Here is a 22,176-nt window from a genome sequence, read left to right as displayed (position 1 = left end):
CCCATAACAAGTCATATATATGTAATTCCCCTTCTCCAGGAAGGAAGGAGGGAATGCTGGGATTAAACCCAGGACCTTGCACCACTGCCACTTATATATTCTCATCCCTGACTCCACTTCTTTATGACATTGTAATTAGTCTCCCCTTTTTTGTTTTTTGGGTTTTTTTTTTTTTTTTTTTTTGGTTTTTTGTTTTTTTGTTTTTCGAGACTGGGTTTCTCTGTATCGCCTGGCTGTTCTGGAACTCACTCTGTAGACCAGGCTGGCCTCGAACTCAGAAATCCACCTGCCTCTGCCTCCCAAGCTCTGGGATTAAAGGCGTCTCCCCCTTTTCTAAAGTACATATCTGAAACTCTAAAAATAGGAATCTCTACATAGAATGGGTTTTTTCCCCTACACATACAAAGAGAAGACAGAGTTTATGTTAGGCCCAACAAGAACTTAACATCTTCTAATTAAAATAGAGTGATTTTTGTTTTGTTTTGTGTTTTGGAGACAGAGTTTCTCTGTGTAGCCTCAGCTGTCCTGAAACTGGCTCTGTAGACCAGGCTGGCTTTGAACTCACAGGGATCCATCTGCCTCTGCTTCCTGAGTGCAGGGATCAAAGTCCTGTGCCACCACAACCCAGCTAAAATAGAATGCTCTTAATAATATATATCACAATAAAATTTTCGTGAGTAGGCTCTCTGTTTCAAAGTGTCTGATTTGACACATCACTTATTGGATCCTCATTACATAAAATAAGAATTACTTGAACATAAGTACTACAACACCAAAGGAGCTGATCTCATGATTGACTGTCTAGTTAGGGGCTGGAGAGATGGCTCAGCGGTTAAGAGCACTGACTGCTCTTCCAGAGGACCTGAGTTCAAATCCCAGCAACTACATGGTGGCTTAAAACCATGGGATCTTATGCCTTCTTCTGGTGTGTCTAAAGACAGCTACAGTGTAATAAATAAATGTATTTTTTAAACTATCAAATCGAGCCAGCAGTGGAGGCAGAAGCAGGGTGATCTCTGTGAGCCCGAGGCCAGTCTGGTCAACAAAGTGAGTTCCAGGACAGTAAGGACTGTTACACGGAGAAACTCTGTCTCAAAAAACAACTAACTAAAGCCGGGCGTGGTGGCCCACACCTTTAATCCCAGCACTCGGGAGGCAGAGGCAGGCGGGTTTCTGAGTTCGAGGCCACTGATGGATTAAACAGCAAATGCAGCATGGGTTTTAGACAAAGGGATGATCCTACATCCAGATCTCATGACATTACTCAGAACTACACACATTTAAACTTTTTTTTAAGTGTTTATTAAGTTTATTTAATTTTATACGTATCTTGCATGCATGGATGTATGTGGGCCACATGTGTGCTTGGTGCCTGTGAAGGTCAAAAGATGGTATCAAACAATTTTAAATCAGGATGCTGATATAGATTGGTAAAGTTGTGAAGGTAGAGACTAGAGCCAGAGCAGATCTCAGAGTCCTTAAGAAGTAGGTATTGTGGCAGGGTGTGCTGTTACATACCTTTAATTCCAGCACGAGAGAGGGAGATGCTGGCAGATCTTTGAATTCAAGGCCAGCCTAGTCTACAAAGTAAGTCCAGGACAACCAGGACTCTGTTATACAGAAGAAACCCTGTCTCAAAAAACTTAAAACAAACAAACAAACAAACAAACAAACAAATCTAAACAACACAACAAATAGGTAGATAGTGGTTGCCCATACCTATAATCTCAGCAATCCTAAGGAATTGGGAGTTTGAGGCCAGCCTGGGCCAGATCTACCTCAAAAATAAACAAACTAGAGCTTAATTCCAGCAGAGGGAGAGGGGCAGGTGGATCTCTGTGAACTTAATTAAGTCCAGCCTGGTCTCCATAGTGACAGGACAGCCAGGGATATGTCTCAACAAACAAACAAACAAACAAACAAACAAACAAAAAACATCTGCGTGAAATTTTGGCTTCTTGAAGCAATTGAAAAACACTTTATTTCATATCTTCATTTTCATCCACCCTTCAGACAAAACAAGAACAAAATTGCTTGAGACACTAAGAAATCCAAGGGTGTGGTCTCATGCCCTTGGGAGTCTCAGCACTTGGGAGACAGGCAGGCTGATCTCTGGATATGAGAGCTAGGCCTGGTCTATAAAGTGAGTTCCAAGATTGCCAGAGGTACACATAGAAACCATGTCTTGAAAAATAAAACAAAACAAAACAAAACTAACCAAACAAAAAGCTGGGCACGGTAGTGCATGCTTTTAGCCTTAAATTCCAGCACTCTGGAGGCAAAGGCAGGAGGATCTCTTGAGTTTAAGAGCAATCCCTGTCTAGAAACACTCCCCACTCCCACCTCGCCATGGATACGCAAAGAAATCAAAGAAGTATATCAACAGGCTCCTTCCTTTGCTCTAAGCAGATCTCCCCTAGGACTGTGTTCCTTCTAATAATTCAAAAACTGTAGGCGTGTGCCCTTCCTCTTTTCATGGAAATACTATCTCTTTCTTGATTTATCTGCCCAGTAAGGATTTTAAATGGCAGGAGGGTGGTAGGGGTGAGAGCAAGGCAAGTTTCTCACACATAACATACACACACGTTAAGCATTGGGTTCTTGAAGGAAGACATGGATGAAATAGAATGGGAGAATCCTGAGCTGGAGACAGGTAGATGTCAACTAAGACTGTGTGCAACTGGAGGCTGGGCTTTGACTCCCTTCTCTCCAAATGGTCCAGATTTGAGAAAAATGGGTAGTGATGTTGGAAAACAGAGATCAGATTCAGAAGATACCCTCGCCCTGGAGATTAGACATCGACTTCGTAGCAGCAGAACAAGGAACCGGGACACAGAGCTGGTTCCCAGGTTCATCGGTCCCCTGACCCGGAACAGCAGCGGGTTTCTGCACTACGCCGGCAGCCCACGTGCTAGCAACAGCGGCCACGTGGGGCCTTGAGGAAACGCCTTCGCAAAGGTTTGTCCCCTCCGCTGTCCAGTAGAGAGGAAGGCCGAGAAAGAAAGCCGGAGGAAACAGTACCAGCTACGGCCCCAAGTCGCGCGTGTCAGGGACTGCGGGGGCGGGGCGGGGCGGGGGTGGGGCTTGGCTTAGACCCCCCGGCGGGTAGGGCGGGGCCGGGGGCTAGAAAGGGTGGTCTCTAGAGGGCCAGCAGGTAGCCGCTTCATTTCTGCTAAGGTTCCTCGACTTGCACCCTACAACGGGCTCCAGGATAGAGGACTCCTGATTCACCATGGAGTCCACGCTGAGCGCGGGCATCATAATGGCTGAAGCACTACAGAACCGGCTTCCCGGGCTAGAGAATATGTGGCTCTGGGTCACCTTTCTGGGCGATCCTAAGAATCTCTTTCAGGTCTGCTTCCCCGCGGCCTACTACGCCTCCCGCCGCCTGGGCATCTCCGTGCTCTGGATCACCTTCATTGCTGAGTGGCTCAACCTTGTCTTCAAGTGGTGAGACAGAGAGAAGCCTTCGGGCATCCTGGTCCCCTATCCCTTTGGGGCCCTGATCTCCCTCAAGTAGTTACCTCAAAGGCAGTGCTACCTACTCTTATCCCCTTAGGCCCTAGTCTTCACCTCAGATCTCACACAGATCTCACACTTCACCCATCCTCAACTGTCCGGATCAGAGAAACGACTTAAGGGGCGTGTTCAACTGCAAATACAGTCTCCGCCTCAGACCTACTGATTTCGTAACTCCAAATTTAGTTGTAGTTGGAAATCTGCGTTTTAGCAGTTATTGCTAGAAATTTAGGTAGCCGAAAATCCTCTTTCTTAGCTGAACATCTTATTCATCTATCCATTTGTTTGACATTAAACTAGGCACCAGTTTCATTAAGATGTGGTCCCTGGTTTAAGCTTAAAAGCAGAGGCAATGCTTGAAGACTTACTAGAAATACAGACTCTAAAGCTCCAGGCCAGATCTGCACTTTAACAAGCCCCCCACCCCCCGAATTATAATGTGCCCAGCGAAATTTAGAAGCCACTCAACGCCAGTCACTAAAGGGAATCCTTACCCTACCTGCAAGGAACACTTTTCTTCTTTCCCCAGTACTTAGTCTAGCTTTCTCATTTTAAGAAGCCAATGGTCCCACACTGCTGGGCCTCCTGCAGCCCTTGGGGTTTATCTGGGCCACCGTGTTTGTTTGCTTGTTTGTTTTTCTGTCTTTTCGGAGTACAGAAGGGAGTTACTCAACACTGCTGTTGCCCAGGCTCCCTAACCTTGAAGGAGGAAGGAACTATCATAAAGAGACACAGAATAAGCTAACATGACAAGCTGGAAAGCAGACGATTTGTCCCTCTCCCTCCCGCCCTTCTCCACAAGGGCTTGTAAAGCTAAAAGCGGTTGTCTAATCATTTCCTCCTGGCCTAACTGCCCATATCCCACCTCCCTCAGAGCCTGTGCTTAACACCCAGGTAACAAAGCCTCTAATTGTTCTCCTCCTCCTTCATTGAAAGTCTCTCCATCAAACCGAGAATGGTGGTCCTCCTGCCTGTCTCCCCAGTGCCAGGATGACAAGTGTACTCCAGCATCCCTGACCCCATCCATATTCATTTAATGGCTCTGTGGTCAGCACTGGCTTCCTGCTCTCCTGTCTTGTCTCTCTCTGGCCACAGCGGCCTCCTCTACATGGGGTTTTCCAGAGGCTAGACAAGCACCTGCTAGGCCAGGGGAGTTGGATTTTTTTTTCCCCTTAGTCTTTCTCAGGCTTCTCTGTACATCCCCTCACCCCACCCCCACCCCCTTCAACCCCCCCCCCCAGTTTCACACTCGAGGCTCCCCCTCTATAATTCAGGCTGGAAGCAGGAAACTGAGAGCGGGAACAGGGATAGGTAAAGAAATCAGGAAACCAGGGCCTGAGAAGAGCCAGCTGGCCAGTGGGAGGGATAAGAGTGGGACCCTTGTCTCAAAACACATGTACAACCCTACACAGTCTATCTGTCTGTCTCTTTCTCCCTCTCTCCAACCTCAGGCCTCCATATCACTTTTTTTTTTTTTTTTTTAGTTTTACGAGACAGGGTTTTTCTGTTTCTCTATGTAGCCCTAGCTGTCCTTGAACTCACTCTATAGAAGACAGGTGCCTGGTCAGAAATCCACCTGCCTCTGCCTCCCAAGTGCTGGGATTAAAGGCGTGCACCACCACTGCCGGCCTCCATATCACTTTAAAAGGAAAAAAATGTGTGCTTCATTGCATTCCAAAGATTAAAAAAAATATCATGGTAAAGTAATAGCTAGAATCAGAGCGCCCGTCTGAGGCCACCAAGCAGGCCCTCTAGATCCCGTCAAAGTGTGTGTTATATGGTCTTGTATCTTGTCTCTTTCAGGTTTCTGTTTGGAGACAGGCCCTTTTGGTGGGTGCATGAATCTGGGTACTCCACCCAGACTCCAATCCAGATTCACCAGTTCCCTTCTTCTTGTGAGACTGGTCCAGGTGGGAAAAGTTCCAGCTGCCTCCCATGCCTGGTGTGGTTAGGGTCCCGGCAAACATTTGCATAGACTCCAGCTAGGGTGGTCCAAACAGACCCAGCCTCTCAGTTCCTGGTCCAGCAAACAAATTCTGGGGAGATCAGGTTGAGCGATGTGGCTCATGTCAACCGTTCACCTCATAAAGCCAGAGACATGGCATCGGGCAAGAGGGACTGATGAGCCGGTACTGGGGAAAGCTGCCTTTACATCTGAGGGGGAATGTCTTGAGGGGTCACCATGGGCTTCTGGGTTTCCGCTCATGTTTTTTCACCATGAACTTCTGGATCTCCCGGCAGGCAGCCCCTCTGGCCACTGCATGATCACAGGCGCGGCTCTTTGGCCTGTAATGACGGCCATTTCTTCTCAGGTGGCTTCTCGGTCCCGCAGGTATGACCTTAGTATGGCCCACTAGTAGGAGCATTCTAGATTCCAAAATCTCCACAGCATGTTAGTTTGGAAGCTGGAATTGTGGTGACCTGGGGGTGTTGGCTCAAACTTTTAAGGATTTGGATGCTGAGGAAAGTCAAGCCGTGTTGGACATCCCTTGAGCCACCTGTCTCTCTTCTTTCCAGCCCCTGGGTGAGGGTGATTCCTGGCCTGGCTTATTGTACCTTCCTATTGGCAGTCGGCCTATCTCGGGTCTTCCTCTTAGCACATTTCCCTCACCAAGTGTTGGGCGGCCTTATTGTTGGTAAGCAACTGGGGCAAAAGGGTGGCCCAAGAGGGTGTCTTTGGCAATTGGGAGGACCAGTCTAGGAACTTCTCAGCAGTCCCAGCGTCTGTAGAGCCAACCTTAAGGTCCCCACTTCTTAGTTTGTTCTCGTGCTGAGATGAATTGCAGGTGAGGGGGTGGGTCATTTCCCCAAACATCTTGAAACTGATTTTTTTTTTGTCCCGTTCCCTTAGGTGCTGTCCTTGGCTGGCTAATGAACCCCCGGGTACCCATGGAGCGGGAACTTAGCTTTTATGGGTTGACTGCTCTGGCCCTCATGCTGGGTGCCAGCCTCATGTATTGGACTCTCTTTACACTGGGCCTAGATCTTTCCTGGTAAGTCCTACTTTAGAGTCTGGGCAGCCAGGTCCTGTTCTGTCTCACTTGTACCTAGGTAGTGGATCTCAGTTGACTATAGAAGCATGCATTAACTGTTTCTAGACAAGAGATATGGGGTCATAACACATGGGAGCACCCCCCTTGTGAGATGGCTACAAGCCAGTGGCTCTCTGGATCCCAGGCTCCCCAGGCAAAGACTCTTCTCCCCCACAGGTCCATCAACCTGGCTTCCAAGTGGTGTGAACGGCCCGAGTGGGTGCACATGGACAGTCGGCCTTTTGCCTCACTGAGCCGTGACTCAGGATCTGCCCTGGGTCTGGGCATTGCCCTCCACACTCCCTGCTATGCCCAGATACGGCGGGCACACCTAGGGAATGGCCAGAAAATAGCTTGCTTTGTGCTGGCCATGGGGCTGCTGGTCTTCCTGGAATGGCTGGGCTACCCACCTCAGATCAGCCTCTTCTACATCTTCAACTTCCTCAAGTATACCCTCTGGCCGTGCCTGGTCTTGGCCCTTGTGCCCTGGGTGGTGCACACATTGAGTGACCAGGAAGCACCGCCCATTCGCTCCTCTTGATGTGTTTTGCCTCCCTTGCCCCAAAGACAACACTCCTCGACCGACTACCACACTCTAAGAGACAGCCCTTTTCCTGGGCTCCGGAGCAGGCCCGCTCACCTTGAACTTCATTTCTGTCTCATGCTTTGCAGTCTTAGCTCCCTTTTAAAGAAGGACCTCTGTTTCCAGGAGGCTAAGCAGTCCCCCAGGTCCCCACAAAGCAAAAGCAACAGGAGGCCTGGTGGGGAGGGGGAGCTGGGCTCCTGACACTGACAAGCTGCTCCGGGAAGACCCCAATAAAGCCCTTGGAACTTGTGAATTCTTTTCTTGTCTGTGCTCATATCTCCACTGACCTCACCTCTATAAGTACCAACAGAGCTTCCACCCCATTCCTCACTCTACAAAGACAAAAGTAAAAGGGGCTGGAAACTCAGCTGGGACCTACCCGGCCCCTCCTCCCCGCCAAGGCCATGGCAGACAAGAGGAGATATGGCAGTGACAGTTCACTGGAACCCAGCCTTCCCCAGTAGGACAGATCTCCCACCCTGGCCTTCAGCTTCTCAGACTGAATTCTGGTCCAAGAGTGAAGAAAAGGCAGCATTTTGGCTAGGAAAGGAGTGAGAACTTTTATTCCCATTTGGGAGCCCACAGATCAGACATTACTCCCAGAAGGCACTGCCACAAACAAGTTTATTTATTTATTTATTTTTTTTTTTTTTTTTTTTTTCGAGACAGGGTTTCTCTGTGTAGTCCTGGCTGTCCTGGAACTCACTTTGTAGACCAGGCTGGCCTCGAACTCAGAAATCCGCCTGCCTCTGCCTCCCAAGTGCTAGGATTAAAGGCGTGCGCCACCACGCCCGGCGACAAACAAGTTTATTTAGACAAAACCATGTGTTGGGATACAAACTACTTAACTAAAATCCATGTCCAGGGAGACAAAGCAGGAGTGGGTTGACACGGGATAAGACCAGCCTACAGGGAGAGAGTGGGAAGCCGGCAGCCTCTGGTTCAGTGCAAGGAGGAAGCAGACAGCACGCAAACACACAGCAAACTAATAGTGGTGGGACTCCCCAGCTCCCTCAGCCCTGCTCAGGCCCCATATGGACAATATGGAAACAGATAGCTGAGCCCTGGGGATGTGGTATAGGGGAAGAAGAATTGGCCCCCTAGGAGCCATTTCCCATCTTTGGTTTCCTACAGGCTAGACCACATTCACTGGAAGTCTGTGGGCTCCAGCCTCTGGACACAAGGCTACTGTAAAAGATGGATAGCTCCTAACAACCTCCTGCTGAGAGCTGGACTCCTCCCTCCCCCCACCTCTGGGGGACAGGGGTGGCTTCTAGACAGGATTCTGGCCCTGTCCATTCTAGAACTATATCTACCCTGTCTTTCACAATCCCCAGATTTCAAAGCAAAAAGGCTCCAGAAGGGAGCTGGATCCTGACCCTTCTGCTTGCAGCAGGCTGATGGATGGAGAAAATCTGGCCCAGAACATCAGAGGGGCTTGCATGAACCTGAAGCCCCAGTGCAGGGTCTACCTTCTCCCCTCCTTATGCTGGTTCAGCACAAGACGGAGAGTTTAATAGAAAAAAGTGGAGAACCTGCCTGCATACACAGGTCCTCCTGGCCCCTTCTAACCCCTCTGCACACCACCCAGTACCCTCTGAGCTCCTGGGATACTCAGGAGTAAGAGACAAGAAGCCTGGCCACAAATCTAAGGCCCACATTCTGGGCACGAGTCTTCAGTGCTGAGGCCAGAGAGAAGAGTCTGCAGAATGGTGAGGGAGATAGAGAGGAAGGGAAAGTTTGGGGTGGACGCCTACCTTCCCTCGATTCTGCATCTTAAATGGTAGTACATCATCCTGAGGGTGGAGAGGGGCAGATTTCAAATTAAGGCATTCCCCCAAAAGCCAGCAGAAGTCCAGGCACCAATCACTGTTCCCATCTCAGGCAGCTCCAGAGTTAGCAGTACTGCCTGGAGCACTGTCCACAGTAGAAGAGTACGGGGAATTGGGTATGGGATACAACATGGGCAAAGTGGGTGCTGCACCCAATGCCCCATAGAAGGAATGGATTCGAAAGCTGACCCAGGGCCTGTGTAGTGGGAGGGGGGCTGAAACAGCTTGGAGGCGGGCGAGGCTGAGAGACCCACACAGCACACGTTGTTGAATGTGTGACTTTTTGTTTTTAATAGAAAAAATAAACAAAATCACAATGATGAAGCCCAGAGGGATGGGGGCCAGGGTGTCACAGGGCAGGCTCCTGCTCCATGGGCTCCTCTGCTGGCCTGTGGGGACAAACACAGGGAGAACACTGAGTAGAGAACGTGACCATAGGCCAGGGCAGAGGGATGGGACGTGAGCTGCTTACCTGGGGCTGTGCTCTTGAGTGGCAACAGCCTGGGCCTGCTCAGCCCCCATGGAAAGCAGGGCCATGGCGCTCACAGTCTCCGCCTCCTCTTTCTCACCTGTCTGAGCTTCCCGCAGCGAGCAGCCCAGACCAGCGGCAAACCTCTGTACACAGCTCCAGTGTTTGCCTAAGGCAAGAAGGATAGACAGGTTCAGGGAGAGCAGACTGATCCAGAGGTAGCCCGCTCCCAGAAGCCCCGCCTCCCGGGCAGGCTGAGGTAAGAGCCCCTCTGCCTGTGCCCACGCACTCTGGATCTCGATGACTTTCTCTAGTGTGGCAACCGCATTGACGCTGGGCTTCTGCTGCAAGACTGCTTCATCCAAGGGTTGCAGCTGGCAGAGAAAGCAGAGCAGGCTTAGAGTGGGATGAGGAGCGAGCTCTCTGACTATCCCCGTCCAGCCCTGACAAGCACTTTGGGAGGAAGCCCTGGTCAGAAAGCCTTCCCTGACCAAGTGTTTTCAGACCTAGGCAAACCCAAAAGACCCCAGGGAAGTGGAAGTCCCTACTGACCCATCAGTCCCCACCTGTCCCACACTCACCTCCACGCTGAGCAGAGCCGAGACACAGGCCTCGGAGGCATCACAGATGGCGGTCAAGTCATGGCCTCCCTCCAGGGCCAGCACCACCCGGCCCCCAGCCAGTGTCATGAGCTGCCTGGTCAAGTGGCCAAAACCTTTACACAAGAGTAAAGAGAGAAGGATACATGGTAAATTGTATCGAAGAGAAAGAAAGAAGAAGAAACAAACAAACATCAAGAGATGAGAGGAATAGCACAAAATGAGACAGCAATGGAAGTGAAATGTCAGTGAACCTAATGGAGAACAGGCTAACATGGAATGTATCTGGATCCTCTAAGAGCATGGGAAGATCAAGGCCAGAGAGCTTCAGTAAAAGATACTTTGTTGCTACTCCACTTCTACCTGGAGCCCACACCAGGGCTGGCAGAGGAGTGGGTAGAACTAGCAAGATGGCTCTAAGTCTTGCTCCCTGTAATGCTAACTTCTTCTCTGTCTCCTGTACTTCAGTGTTCCACACCCTCCCAGACCCCTAGTAGGCTCACATCTGGCGGTGACAGAATAGCCACCCAGTGGAGACAGATGTCCTTCAACAGCATCAAACCCAGCGGAGACTAGGACGACGTCAGGTGAGAACTCCTGGGCAATGGGCATCACCACTGTCCTGTAAAGGGATGGCCCAAGCTGATGCCAGCAGAGGCCAGGCTGCACCTCGCCGCGCTCTGTTCTCCATCGAGGCCATACCCCTCCACCACCCCACTGAGTGCCTGCTGCCCCTGCCAGCTCAGGGCCCCACCCCTCCTTTGGCCCTTCTCAGTCCCCACCTGAAGGCTGTCAGGTATTCCACATCTCCAATGGGGGGATCCACACCTCCTGTCCACGCCACATTTACGTTGTACCCCACACCTGGCCCTCCACCAACCTGGCAATAAGGTAGGAGAGGTTGCTATCACTGCCTGGCCACCCCACTGCCCCAACCCTTGCCTCCTTTGACCTCTGCTTTGCTCAATTGGCAGTCAGACCTGTGTGATCCTCCCACTAGGAGCCCTCAGATGTCACGGGGACCAGCACCACGAACAGATTTCTGTGATTTCCTGGCAGGTCCTGGCCTGTTACCTCCCTGAAGGGCTCCAAAGGGGGCCTAGGAACTGTACCTCTTCAGGAGCCCCAGAGCCTGGAAAGAAGTTCCCGTTGTCGTAGCGATGCAGGGAGATGTAGAGCACAGACGGGTCGTTGTAGAAAGCTTGCTGGGTGCCGTTGCCATGGTGAATGTCCTGATGAGGGACAGGGGAGGGTGCTTTGGGCAACAGTCTAAGCTCTAATCCAAAGCTCAGCATGCCAGCTCTTCCCCACCCACACTACCATTAGCTCTGAAGATGAGCCCACCAGTGGCTCCAGGTCTCTGATACTGAATCCTGGCTCTACAGCCATGGGATGAATATGGTTTATCTCCCTGCAGAACCCATTCCACTGAAGTGCAAGGGAAACTCAGGCTGGTAAGAAATTTAACACAGGCAAATAAATTCTAAAGCAGGATCCGACATTTATATGAATTCCCTTTATTTCCAGACAGGATCTCACTAGATAGAGCAGGCTAGCCTTGAACTCTCCATTCTCCTGCCTCGGCCTCCCGAGTGCGGCGGTGATAACTGTGCATCACATCTGAACACAGCAGTTTCTAAACCAAAATTGGGACTCAAAAATTCTACCCTTGCTGACCAACTGCCTAGTGATGCCTGGAGCTGAGAGAGCAATGTGTGTGCTTTTCCCACTGTGGCGGCACAAGGTTAAGGAACACCCACAGCCTCAGGAGCGGGGAGGTGTGGCATCCCAGCTAGCTAACCCAAACAGTGTCCTCGCTAAGCAAGAGAAAGGGATGACTACTTTGCACTGCTAGGGGTGGCTGTGAGCAGCGCAGTGTCAGGTTCCTGGCACATAGCGGCCCCTATGGAAAGGGCAGGGAGGAAAACGGGTTCTGGCAGTAGTGGTAGCATCTCTGTCCCCACTGCTCAAGGTAAGACATCTGGCTGTTGGAGGCTGCTAGTGGGAGCATAGGCTAAAAAACTGGGGTCTCACGGGGAGGAGCCACCCTACCAGAATAAAGGGCCCTCCTGATGCTGAAGCAGGAAGGATATTATCAATCTATGAGGCCAAGGACTGGGTCCTAGTGCCACCCAGAAGTGCAGCGGGCTGCCCAAAGGCAGGGCACTTCTGAAGTCCTTCGCTGCTTACAGCTTTGCCCTGCCCTGCCCAGGCACCCCAGCTCCACTGCCTACCCAGTCCACGATGAGGACCTTGCCCACGCTCAGCTTCTGCTGCAGGAGTTTAGCTGTGATGGCTACGGAGTTGAAGAAGCAGAATCCCCTGACGGGTGTGGGGAGGAGAAAAGAGCGGGGAGTTCAGCTTGAGAGATGGATGGGAGGTTTGCTTCAAGTGAAAGGCGAGAAGGATGGCAGAGGGCGAGGGTCAGGTCAGAGGGGTACTCACATGGCTGTGGACTCCTCAGCATGGTGTCCTGGGGGCCGGATGATAGCAAATCCATTCTGAAGTACAAGCAGAAGGACACCAGTCAGGAAAGCCAGGGTAGACAGACTCAGGCAAGAAGCATAAGCCGGACAGGGAAAAGAAACACACTTTTATAAATGCCAGCTGCAGGCCCCTCAGGCAAACAGCTGTCTCTCCCTTGCAGATAAACACAAGAGTCTCAGGCCTTAGTGCCTACCTGGTCCCTCACGACCCTCACACCACAGCTGTCCCTGCAGCTCCTTCCCATCTTAGCACTCAAGACATAAATGCTGCAAAGGACAGCGTGGCCTATGTCCTTATACATCCTTACCTTGAGCTCTCCTGCAGCCACCTTGAAGGCCAGCTCCACCAGGCAGCCCACTGCCATTCGCACGGCACTAGAGGAGTGCATCTCGTTCCACACCGTGTCACTGTCCACCTGCAGGGGCAGGAGATCGGGCTTCAGTGTGCCCTCTGCAGGGGGGAGGGGAGGAATGGGAGTGGGCACCAGAGAGCAGGCCAGCAGCCACGGGGATGGGGGAGGAAGGGGCCAAGCTGGGAAAGCCACTTGCCCACTCCCACTCCCACAGACCCAACTCACCCCAATGCCCCCACAGGGCAGCATGGCGTACATCTTCTGGCTGATGGGGCCTGCAGGGCAGAGAGACAGAAATGCTCTGAAAGGTGTCCCAGTTGCCAGTTGGCACAGACTGCATAGTCCATGCCAGTTTAGAGCCTCTAGCTCCTGTTCTGGGGAGATGACCTACCTCTAGAAGAGGTCCACCCTTAATGCCTGACCCCCGCCCCACAGTATGTTCAATCAGTATCTATGCTGGTGACACCCACTCGGACCACTGCCTACTCTGGCTTGGTGGTCTCTAAGACAGCACTCTCACACTCGGACTCAGGGCACATGTGGGACGGTGTCTTGCAGCTTACCAAGCAGCTTCTTGCTGTCCAGCTTCTGCCGGTTAAGGGGGCTGGTCCCATAGAGCAGGGTGTGGTACTCAGAGTGCACGGTCTGGATTTCATCCAGTGTGGCTTTACGACCCCGGATCCGCTGCCAGAGGAGGTCAAGAGAGGCCAGAGACTGTTGACAAGGCTCAGCAATCTTGACAACTACAGTCCAATGCTCACAGAGCCAACTTCCTGGAGAACTAAAGGATTTGGCGTAACTATGCCCCTACCCTGGAGAGACCCCCCCCTCCCTTACTCCAGAACTCTTCCCCAGGTTAGCTGGGGACCACGAGAGAAGCAGACACAGGGATGGGACTGAGGAAGTCTCAGAACTGGCTGGAGGGCTAGGGCATGGGAGGGGCTTCGCTAGCAGGGAACCACTGAGAAGGCTGAAGGCAGGGGGCTCTCTCACCTCACACTTGCTGAGCAGACCGGTTTCCTGCAGCCGGGACCAGATGCTCTGGATGCGGCCGGCGTGCTCTGGGTGCACATGTGTGTTTCCGCACATACACTGGTGCTTCAGCATGAATGTGTCATAGACCACACCTGAGCCACAGAGCCTGGTGTCAGCCACAACTGTTCCGAACCCTAACCTTATCACTGGCTATCCCAGCTATCCACCAACACCCACCTAGATACCCTCTTTCCTCTCCTGAAATTCCGCTTGTTTAACACAGCCTGGTCCCAATCCCCGTCCTCTGCATCCCCTCTAGGGTATGTTCCTCCTTTCCCCAACGTGTTGGCCCAGGGCACTGTTCCCCACTGGCGAGATAAAGTCATCTGCTGCAAGTCTGTGTCCTGACAGAGCCCAGCATGTGGCAACCTCTTGGGATGCTCCTGAGGCCTACTGTCAACCTTACAGGGGGGAAGGTGGACAGGAGGCTAAAAGAGCAAAAACTAAAAGAGACAGTGGATTCCACCCAAGGCTCCGGGACTTGTGGGAAGATGGCACAGAAGCAAACACCCTAGGCGGGGAGTGTGGGGCACAGAGAAGACAGTGCTGCCCCAGGGAGTAGGATCAAGGCTGCCCACCCTCCTGCTGGCAAAGAAGCTACCGCTGCTCCCATGAAGAACTGTGGTGCGCAGGGAGAGGTGAAGACCCCTTTCCCCTCCGTGCAGTTTTGCTAAGGATCTGGGAGAAGAAAGCATGGCATGTGGGAGAGCTGGGGGAGGAGTGGCTGTGGCATCTCTTAGCCCAAGTAGGTGCACGGGAAAGGATGGGAGGAGTAGTGTTAGGGCTTGCCTGTGGTGAAGAGGTGCTTCACCACAGTGGGTTGGTCTGTGGGGCTCTTCATGCTCCCAGGAGCAGCAGGTGAGGACTGGGTGCGGCCCAGGGCCTGATGAGGCACAGTGGCCAGGCTGAGGGGTGCCTGGTACACCTGGAGGGGCTGTAACTGCTGGGCATCTGCGAACAACTGGAAAGGAGTAGGAAGAGGCCTGTGTAAGGCTCAGTCTGAATGGGGCAGAGTACAGGACCCATTCAGCCTCCAGAGGGCCCCCAAGTCTCCTTCTTCCACCACCTCCTCCCACCTGCTCCCTCCAGGGACAGGAGATGCTCCAGGCTTGCCATCTCCTACTCGATGACGGGAAAGATGGGGGATGTGATGAGTCACCCCAAATAGTAGCATTGAGGTAAGAGGCTGCGAGGGGCGGGGGTGGGTGGGGGCGGGATGAGTCAGGCCTGAGGGCTTGGGGCTGTGTCCGCAATGAATGGAGCGCACTAGGCTCAAGGCACACTGTAGTAACAGTGGGGGCGTGTGTGTACACATGCATGCAGAGACCAACGCACAACCAGCAACGCAGGCACAAACGCAGATACACACAGGCCATGTGCGTGCACGCACACACAAGCACAGTCACACAGTTAATAGACAAGGGCAGTCACCAAGGGAGACTGACAGACAGGCACATCTCAGAGACCACACAGGAGCCCCCTCCCACTCCCTCCTAGTCTCTCCGCCCCTCTTTTCTTTAGAAAGCTGCTCAAGGGCTGGCAACTACACCACTGGGAACCAGCAACCAAGAGTGGAAATCAGAGACTGAGGAAAGACGGTAGGTGGGAGGTACCTTTTTGTAACCAGCACTGGACTCTTCTAAGTCAGGGCCTTCATCAGGACCACTCTCGCCATCCTCATCCTTGACCTGAATGCAGTCCTCCTCTTCCTCCTCCTCCTCCTCCTCTTCTAGGTCTTCCTGGGTGCTCTCACTTTCTGTAGAGCCTTCCCGGGGCATGGTCAGGGCCCCCTCTCCCAGCAAGGCCTCCTGCTGTTCAGTCAGCTCCTCCTCTGTCTCCTCTGGGTGAGTGGTGGGCTGCCTTGACAGCTCCCCGGTTTTGGTAAGGATCTGAGAGAGGAAAGCAACACCGTCTGGGGATGGGGGTGGCCATGGCAACCTTCAGCCCAGGTAGGTCTGCTCCCCTCCTCTCCCTCCCCGAGCCTGGCACCTGCCCGCACGATTCTACGTGCCATGGAAACCTTGAAGCGCCCTGCTCCCCGGGCTTGGCCCCCACGTGTCTCGCCAGCCTGGGTCACTCCTGGGTAGCCCAGGACGTCACCTCTCTGCTCGTACCTTGCCCAGCTGCATCTGCTGCTGCTTCTGCTTCTCCAGGAACTGCTGGTGCTGCTGCTGCATGACCAGCTGCTGCAGGGCCTGGGGACTCTGCGGCAGCGGGGAGGACTGAGTGCGGCTCAGAGGTCGGTGCCTTGGGAGCTTACCCACCGTCCTCATGCTGGTGGCCACACGTTCACCCGTCACCAGTGGGGACTGCCCATGGAGCGGCACTGCGGAGGCAGAGAAGGGGAGTAAGCACTATTTGGGGGGGGCACCCTGCCCCTGAGGCTGAGCCCCATCCTCTCTCCTCCTTATAACCTTAACAGTGAGCTCAGAGCCACTGGCACCAGCAAGCCTTCCTAGGTAGGGTCACCTTCCCATCCCTTTGGTTTGCCAGAGTGCACAGGTAGTCCTGGGCTCGTCACACATGGGAACAAAGACTAGCCCTCTCCAGCTGCAACAAGATATCCCTGCCAACAGACTTTGCAGATCCTACTAGGCTGAGAAGTTCTAGGCCAAGGAACCCCTAAGCACATTGGCCGGTACTAAGGGCTGACTGCCTAATACTGTCCGCCGTCAGTGCCGTGGACCATATGTGGCTGAGCCCTGGAAGCACAGCCTAAATTGACATGTGCTACCCATATGAGACACACATGGGATTCCGAAGCTCAGCATGAAACAAAACCAGAAATGATAACTGTGTTCTAGATAGAAGTCAAATAGATATTATTAATTCCACCCATTTCTTTAAGAAAAAAAATGTTGCTGGGCTCAGGGGCACCCGCTTTTATTTGTTTTGTTTTGTTTTATTTTTTTGGTTTTTCAAGACAGGGTTTCTCTGTGTATAGCCCTGGCTGTCCTGGAACTCACTCTGTAGACCAGGCTGGCCTCGAACTCAGAAATCTGCCTGCCTCTGCCTCCAAAGTGCTGGGATCAAAAGTGTGTGCTACCACACCCAGCTTGGCATCCACTTTTAGTCCCAGCAAAGTGCAGGTAGATCTCTGAGTTTGAGGCCTGCCAGGGCTATATAATGAGAGTATGTCTCAAAAAAAAAAAAACAACAACAACAACAACAACAAAAAAGGAAAATAGTGTGTGTATGACATACATGTGATGTGTATACATATGTGTTCATGTGAGTGGGTACAGTAGGGCATGTGGAAGTCAGAGGACAGCCTAGGATGACAGTCCTTGCTTTCCATCTTGTTTAACCCAGCAGTCTTACTGTTTACTGTCATGTGTACCAGGCCAGTTGGCCTGGGTGCTCCTAAGGATTGCCCTGTGTCTGCCTCCGTCTCACCGTAGGAGTCCTAGGGTGTACAGACTTGTGCAGCTGTATCTGGCTCTACTTGAGTCCTGGCAAGCCCAGGACTACCTGTGCACTCTGGCAAACCAAAGGGATGGGAAGGTGACCCTAGGAAGGCTTGCTGGTGCCAGTGGCTCTGAGCTCACCTGAACTTGGGTCCCCACAACTGGCATGGCAATCACTTGACCCAGTAAGCTGCCTCCTAAGGCCTCTATAAATTTTTTTAATGTGGCTACGAGAGAGTCTTAGGTCACAGGTATGGTTTGTACCCGGGTGGCTATTTTGTGTCTGTTACCCCAGCCTGGATTACTGAAGGCTGGGGAAAGGAAATTAACCATGAGTTTGAGGCCAACCTGGGCTACGCAGTGACACAATAACTCAAAACAAAGCAAACCAAAAACCTAACTAAATAAACCAAGTATGGTTTGCACTATTCCTTCTGGCCAGCTCTGCTCTGGGGTATGAATGAACTCGGTAACAGCAGCAAGTTGTGTCGACTGCCTGGCATACCAAACATTGGTACCTGATGCTTTCAGAATGTGGAAGAAATCGCTGATATGGCTGATGGTGTGGCAGGGCTGGAGAGTATCCCTGGCTCCTTTTCCCTAAGAGATAGGCCTGACTTGAGGCCCCACGAGAGCCAAACACCCCTTCCCAGGCACGCCGTGCACCTACTCACCTGCTATAAGCGTGCTCTGTTGCCGGGCCTGCTCCAGGAGCAAAACGTGCTGCAGCAGGGAAGCGTGCCCATGGGGGCTTGTGTCGCCCTCCAGTGCCACTCCCAACAGGCAGCCAGGGATGGAGGATGTGCTCATGAACTTGCCGGTCAGTGTGCCGCCCTGCCGCAGGGACTGAAGGGCCTGCCTCTCAGCCTCCTGCTGTGTTGACAGCTTCGGGGAGGCCTGGTGAAGTTGGAGGGTGATGACAGATAAGGCACAGACTGATTCTGCCCTGTCTTGCCAACTCCGGACCAGCATCCCTCAGGTACTCTCTGCCCTCCCAACCAGATCAGGTCGAGCCGTCTCCGCTCCCTTAGGGCAAGGGCAACAACCTAGCTAGGATATGTGCCCTGTACTTACCGTGAGGTGCGAGTTGGTGACAGTGACAGTGGCCTGCAGCCCTAGGGAGATGTTGGGCAGAGAAGGAGACGTATAGAGGCTGAACTGGTTTGGGGAACTGTCCAGAGGGAGGGCCCGGTGCTGGGGGATCATCTAGAGAAGCAGTCGGGAGAGAAGAACATGAAGGGAGAGACAGCCAAGGAGAGCAACCTAGACCAAGGCCAAGGACTCTGATTGCTCTCTCACTCCTGGACCTGAGCCCCAAGCGAGGGTGACAGAGATCAGAGCCCTTCAGGAGCCTGTGGGACAAATCTCTTTTCAAGACATCACATCCAGGCAAGAACCCTCCAAATGTACACAGAGGCATCTTGGCTGAGCACTCAAGTCCAGAGAGAGCCAAACTCCTCCTTCCAAAAGAAAGCAAGCACCTCTGTGCCCCCTACCCCACCCCCGGGCCTCGGTCAATCCTGTACCTCAGTGGGGATGTTGGGGACTGAGCCAGTAAAGCCGTTCTCAGCGATGGTGCTGTGGGAACTGTTGGGAGAGCTGGGGCCAGAGCCGGGCGCACTGTTACACACGGACGACACTACAGGAGAAGCGGCTGTCACCTGGGCCTGCTTTGAGCCACCCCTCCTCCCAGCCCTTCACCATTAGGACGGGAGAGGCGATCTTACCCCCAGGCCCTGTGCCGGTGATCTCAACTGCTCTCTTCTTAAAAGTGCTAATAACAGTGCCGTCCTTTCGACGCAGGAGGGGACTGCTTCTCCTCTCAGCTACCTTCTGTTTTAGCCTTGAACGTACTTTTAAGTTGGGTTCCGAGGCTAGAGAGAGAGTGGCAGGGCTCAGGATTCATCTACACAGAAACCTGAAGCCCAGCCCAGCCCGGTCTGGTCCAGGGCAACCCTGAGCAGCAGCAGCGCTGCTCTTTGCACATGCCCACCTCTACCCTAGCCTTATTCCCGGGAGCCAGGACTCACGTACCCGTTTTACGGAGGGGAAAGTCATCACGGCTGTCATAGGGCCCAAGCAAAGGCAATTTGTAGGAGGGAGGCGTCCCAGGAGGGCCGCTCTGGGGAGGGGAACTCTGGTCCAAAGAAGCGTGGTGGGCTCCCCTGGGGTGGGGTGGAAGCAGATCTAGGTTACTATGGACTCCCTGACCACTTACCCACCCCCCCACCCCGACCTGCCACCTGATAGCTAGTTGTTTGGCTTGGGAGGTTTTGTTTTTATATTTTGGATTTTTTGAAACAAGGTCTCATGTAGTAGTCCAGGCTGGCCTCAGACTTGCTATGTAACCCAGGCTAGCACTTCAACCTGTATCCATTCTGCCTCTACCTCCTGAGTTCTACAACTATAGACATATGCTACCACACCCAGCACAGCAGAGTAGAGCTATATGGAAGGGCCACATGAGTGGAAACCCCTCACGGAGCTAAGGTTGGACATTACAGAGAGAAACATGGACCCTGCGAAGGTGAAGAAGAGAAGTGGGGTGGGGAGCTCCCCGCCTAGAATAGACTGCAGAACTGTGGTTGCAAGGCAGGGTTCCCCAAGCTGTTCCCATAACCAGGCAACCTGCAGGACCCTTCTGTCACCCTTGTCCCCCAGAGCCATTACCAGCATTTGGGGTGCTGTGGGAGGGAATGGTTGAGGCCGCCTGGCGTGGGCTCCTTTGACTTGGACAACAGGAATTCCTGGAGCCTCAGCTTTACCTCGGTGCTGGCGATGGCACCTACGGGACAGGGCACAGCTGAGCCGGGTGCCTGGAGCCGGGGCTGCGGCGGCGAGGGCGTGACGGGGCCGAGGAGCCGCCCACGGGCCTTACTCTCTTTGCTCTTCTCCTTGTTGCGCAGGATGAGCAGCTGCTGCTCCAGCCGCTGTTTCTCCAGCTCCTCCTGCCGCTGCTGCTCCCGCTGCCGCTGCTGCTCCAGCTCCTGCTGCCTCTTAGCGGCCAGCATCTCCTGCTGCTGCTGCGGTGGGTGCAGGAGGGAGGGAGGGTAGAGGCGGCGGTGGTGAGCCGGGCCCGGACAGGGCCACTTGGGCCTCTCGTGGCCCCTGAGCCCCCCTGGCTCACCTTGAGGTGCTTCTGCAGCTGGACCTCGTGCTGCCGCGTCAAGTGGTCGTGCTGCTTCTGGAACTCAGCGAACAGGAGCTGCTTCTGGAGCTGCTGCTGCTGCTTGAGGACCAGGAGCTCCTGCTGCAGTTGCTGCTCCCGTAGCGCAGGGTCCATGGAGCCCGCCAGAGCCCCCCGAAGCTCCACGGGGCTGGGGCTACCTCCACCTCCACCCCCCATGGAGCTGGGCATGGCTCCTGGCAGCACCGGCTTCACCTCCACTGTGGGCACAGAACACACAAGGTTTCAGTGGGTCCAGCCCCAGACTGCTCTAGGCCACAACAGCCTGGTCCCAGGGCCCAGGAGACTACCAGACAGGTCCACTAGACCCTGGATTCTACATTCCACTTTCTTTAGGCGAAGCTGAAGCTAGGAACTTCAATAAGAAACTCTGCAACAGGGCTGTAGGTAGGGCCAGCCCAGCATGCACAAGGCCTTGGGTTCGAGGAAACAAACAAACAAACAAACAAATGTATGCATGAGTGTGAAGAGCGGCTGCCGACAAGTGTCAGGACTCAACGCTGGATACTGTCACTGACAGTCAGTACCAGGTATTGTATATGTACGGCCCACTCATTAAACTGCACAGGAACACACCAGTTTGATTCTATTATTATTATCACCCATTTCACAGATAAGGAAACCAAGGCAGAGAGTGTTTTGAGTAACTTGACAGACACAGCCAGGTGACTGAAGAACCACAATATGAATCTAATACACTTTCACTCACTGTCCCCTGCCTTGTCCCCACCTTGACCCAGAGGAGCAGAGATCAGATCTGTGGGGACTTCACAGACAGCTTGCCCTCTGTGGGTCTCTCAGTCTCATCTCAGCTAGGGCAAAACAGGCGGGTTGGAAACGGGACAGGCATGAGGGGCACAATGGGAACAGGAGGCCTCAGGGAAAGGGGGTGCAGGGCCGCACCAAGCCAGGGACAAGATGGGACTGGGAGTCAGCCTGGCTTCCTCTGGTGGATTATCTCCTTTCAACAGTTTTATTGTAATTACCCTGAAAATGCCGCTATATATAGAGTAAGCCAAACAGCAGCTGTTGGGGGGAGGGGGGAGAGAATGGGCGTGCAGGGAGGAGGTAGGAGGAGGAGACAGGAAAGGAAAGGGAATCAGACAGGAAGAAGAGTGATGGGGGGGCATAGTGGGGCCTGGAGCTGTGGCAAGGACCTCAGTCTCCCAACCAGGGGGGCACCCCTGAAAAGAGAATCGTGGTCGAGGGTGGTTCTGAGGTCCGCATGGACACTGGACCGCAGAATGGGAAAGGTTCCTTTCCAACTGGCTTATGGGAAGGTTGGGTCTTGACCTGTTGATCTCCGTGCACTGCCCTCTGGCCACTGAATGTCATTCCACATCACTGCCCACTAGTTGCCAGGGCAACCAGGCAAACACCATACCAGCAGGGAGCCCCAAGCCCAACCCATACCCTACAAAGCCACAGCTAACAGGAAGGGGAAGGCAGGGTACCACTGCCTGGGAAGGAGGAAGCGAGAGAGGCTGTACCACCAGCTCATCTTCTTTCTCCTCCACTTCTCCAAAGAAAAATCCTACGTTCCCTAACTCTAGCCTGGGAAGCTACACAGGGACAGGAAGATGGTCCCCCAGCAAAGTGGCCCAGGAGGTGTACCCCAGGCAGTGAGAAGACAGAACCCTGATATCCTGATGGTTGCCAGTGCTCAGGGCT

At 53.1% G+C, this 22,176-nt stretch overlaps 2 protein-coding genes across 9 annotated transcripts in view; one reads left to right on the top strand and one right to left on the bottom strand.

Annotated features, from left to right (window-relative positions):
* The first annotated feature begins 3,067 nt into the window (after window positions 1-3,067).
* G6pc3 (glucose-6-phosphatase catalytic subunit 3) lies at window positions 3,068-7,390 on the top strand. The gene is made up of 6 exons (XM_021176919.3): window positions 3,068-3,450; window positions 5,323-5,429; window positions 5,761-5,851; window positions 6,037-6,155; window positions 6,371-6,512; window positions 6,729-7,390. Exons 1-6 carry the CDS (start codon window positions 3,233-3,235, stop codon window positions 7,090-7,092), a joined length of 1,041 nt encoding a protein of 346 aa, XP_021032578.1. The 5' UTR covers window positions 3,068-3,232; the 3' UTR covers window positions 7,093-7,390.
* Window positions 7,391-9,233: 1,843 nt separating this feature from the next.
* The window catches only part of Hdac5 (histone deacetylase 5), a 34,933-nt gene continuing 21,990 nt past the window's right edge, over window positions 9,234-22,176 (bottom strand). For all 8 annotated transcript variants that reach the window (XM_021178307.2, XM_021178308.2, XM_029483432.2 and 5 more), the window contains 24 exons: window positions 20,446-20,705; window positions 20,197-20,341; window positions 19,989-20,103; window positions 19,353-19,483; window positions 19,046-19,192; window positions 18,845-18,957; window positions 18,393-18,524; window positions 17,993-18,215; window positions 16,026-16,237; window positions 15,525-15,800; window positions 14,701-14,872; window positions 13,870-14,003; window positions 13,440-13,560; window positions 13,102-13,151; window positions 12,832-12,939; window positions 12,483-12,538; window positions 12,272-12,359; window positions 11,150-11,269; window positions 10,820-10,917; window positions 10,541-10,659; window positions 10,020-10,153; window positions 9,728-9,812; window positions 9,442-9,607; window positions 9,234-9,358 (listed from right to left, as the gene is read on the bottom strand). In XM_021178307.2, coding sequence (XP_021033966.1) covers window positions 9,319-9,358; window positions 9,442-9,607; window positions 9,728-9,812; window positions 10,020-10,153; window positions 10,541-10,659; window positions 10,820-10,917; window positions 11,150-11,269; window positions 12,272-12,359; window positions 12,483-12,538; window positions 12,832-12,939; window positions 13,102-13,151; window positions 13,440-13,560; window positions 13,870-14,003; window positions 14,701-14,872; window positions 15,525-15,800; window positions 16,026-16,237; window positions 17,993-18,215; window positions 18,393-18,524; window positions 18,845-18,957; window positions 19,046-19,192; window positions 19,353-19,483; window positions 19,989-20,103; window positions 20,197-20,341; window positions 20,446-20,705 — 3,245 coding nt within the window. In that variant the 3' untranslated portion in view covers window positions 9,234-9,318. The remainder of the gene's footprint in view (window positions 9,359-9,441; window positions 9,608-9,727; window positions 9,813-10,019; window positions 10,154-10,540; window positions 10,660-10,819; window positions 10,918-11,149; window positions 11,270-12,271; window positions 12,360-12,482; window positions 12,539-12,831; window positions 12,940-13,101; window positions 13,152-13,439; window positions 13,561-13,869; window positions 14,004-14,700; window positions 14,873-15,524; window positions 15,801-16,025; window positions 16,238-17,992; window positions 18,216-18,392; window positions 18,525-18,844; window positions 18,958-19,045; window positions 19,193-19,352; window positions 19,484-19,988; window positions 20,104-20,196; window positions 20,342-20,445; window positions 20,706-22,176) is intronic.

This window comes from Mus caroli, unplaced genomic scaffold (genome assembly GCF_978045245.1).
Source record: "Mus caroli unplaced genomic scaffold, Mus_caroli_1 scaffold_13, whole genome shotgun sequence".
Taxonomy (NCBI): domain Eukaryota; kingdom Metazoa; phylum Chordata; class Mammalia; order Rodentia; family Muridae; genus Mus; species Mus caroli.
Note: the sequence above shows the minus strand (reverse complement) of the source record. Positions and strands in the feature narration are given on the sequence as shown.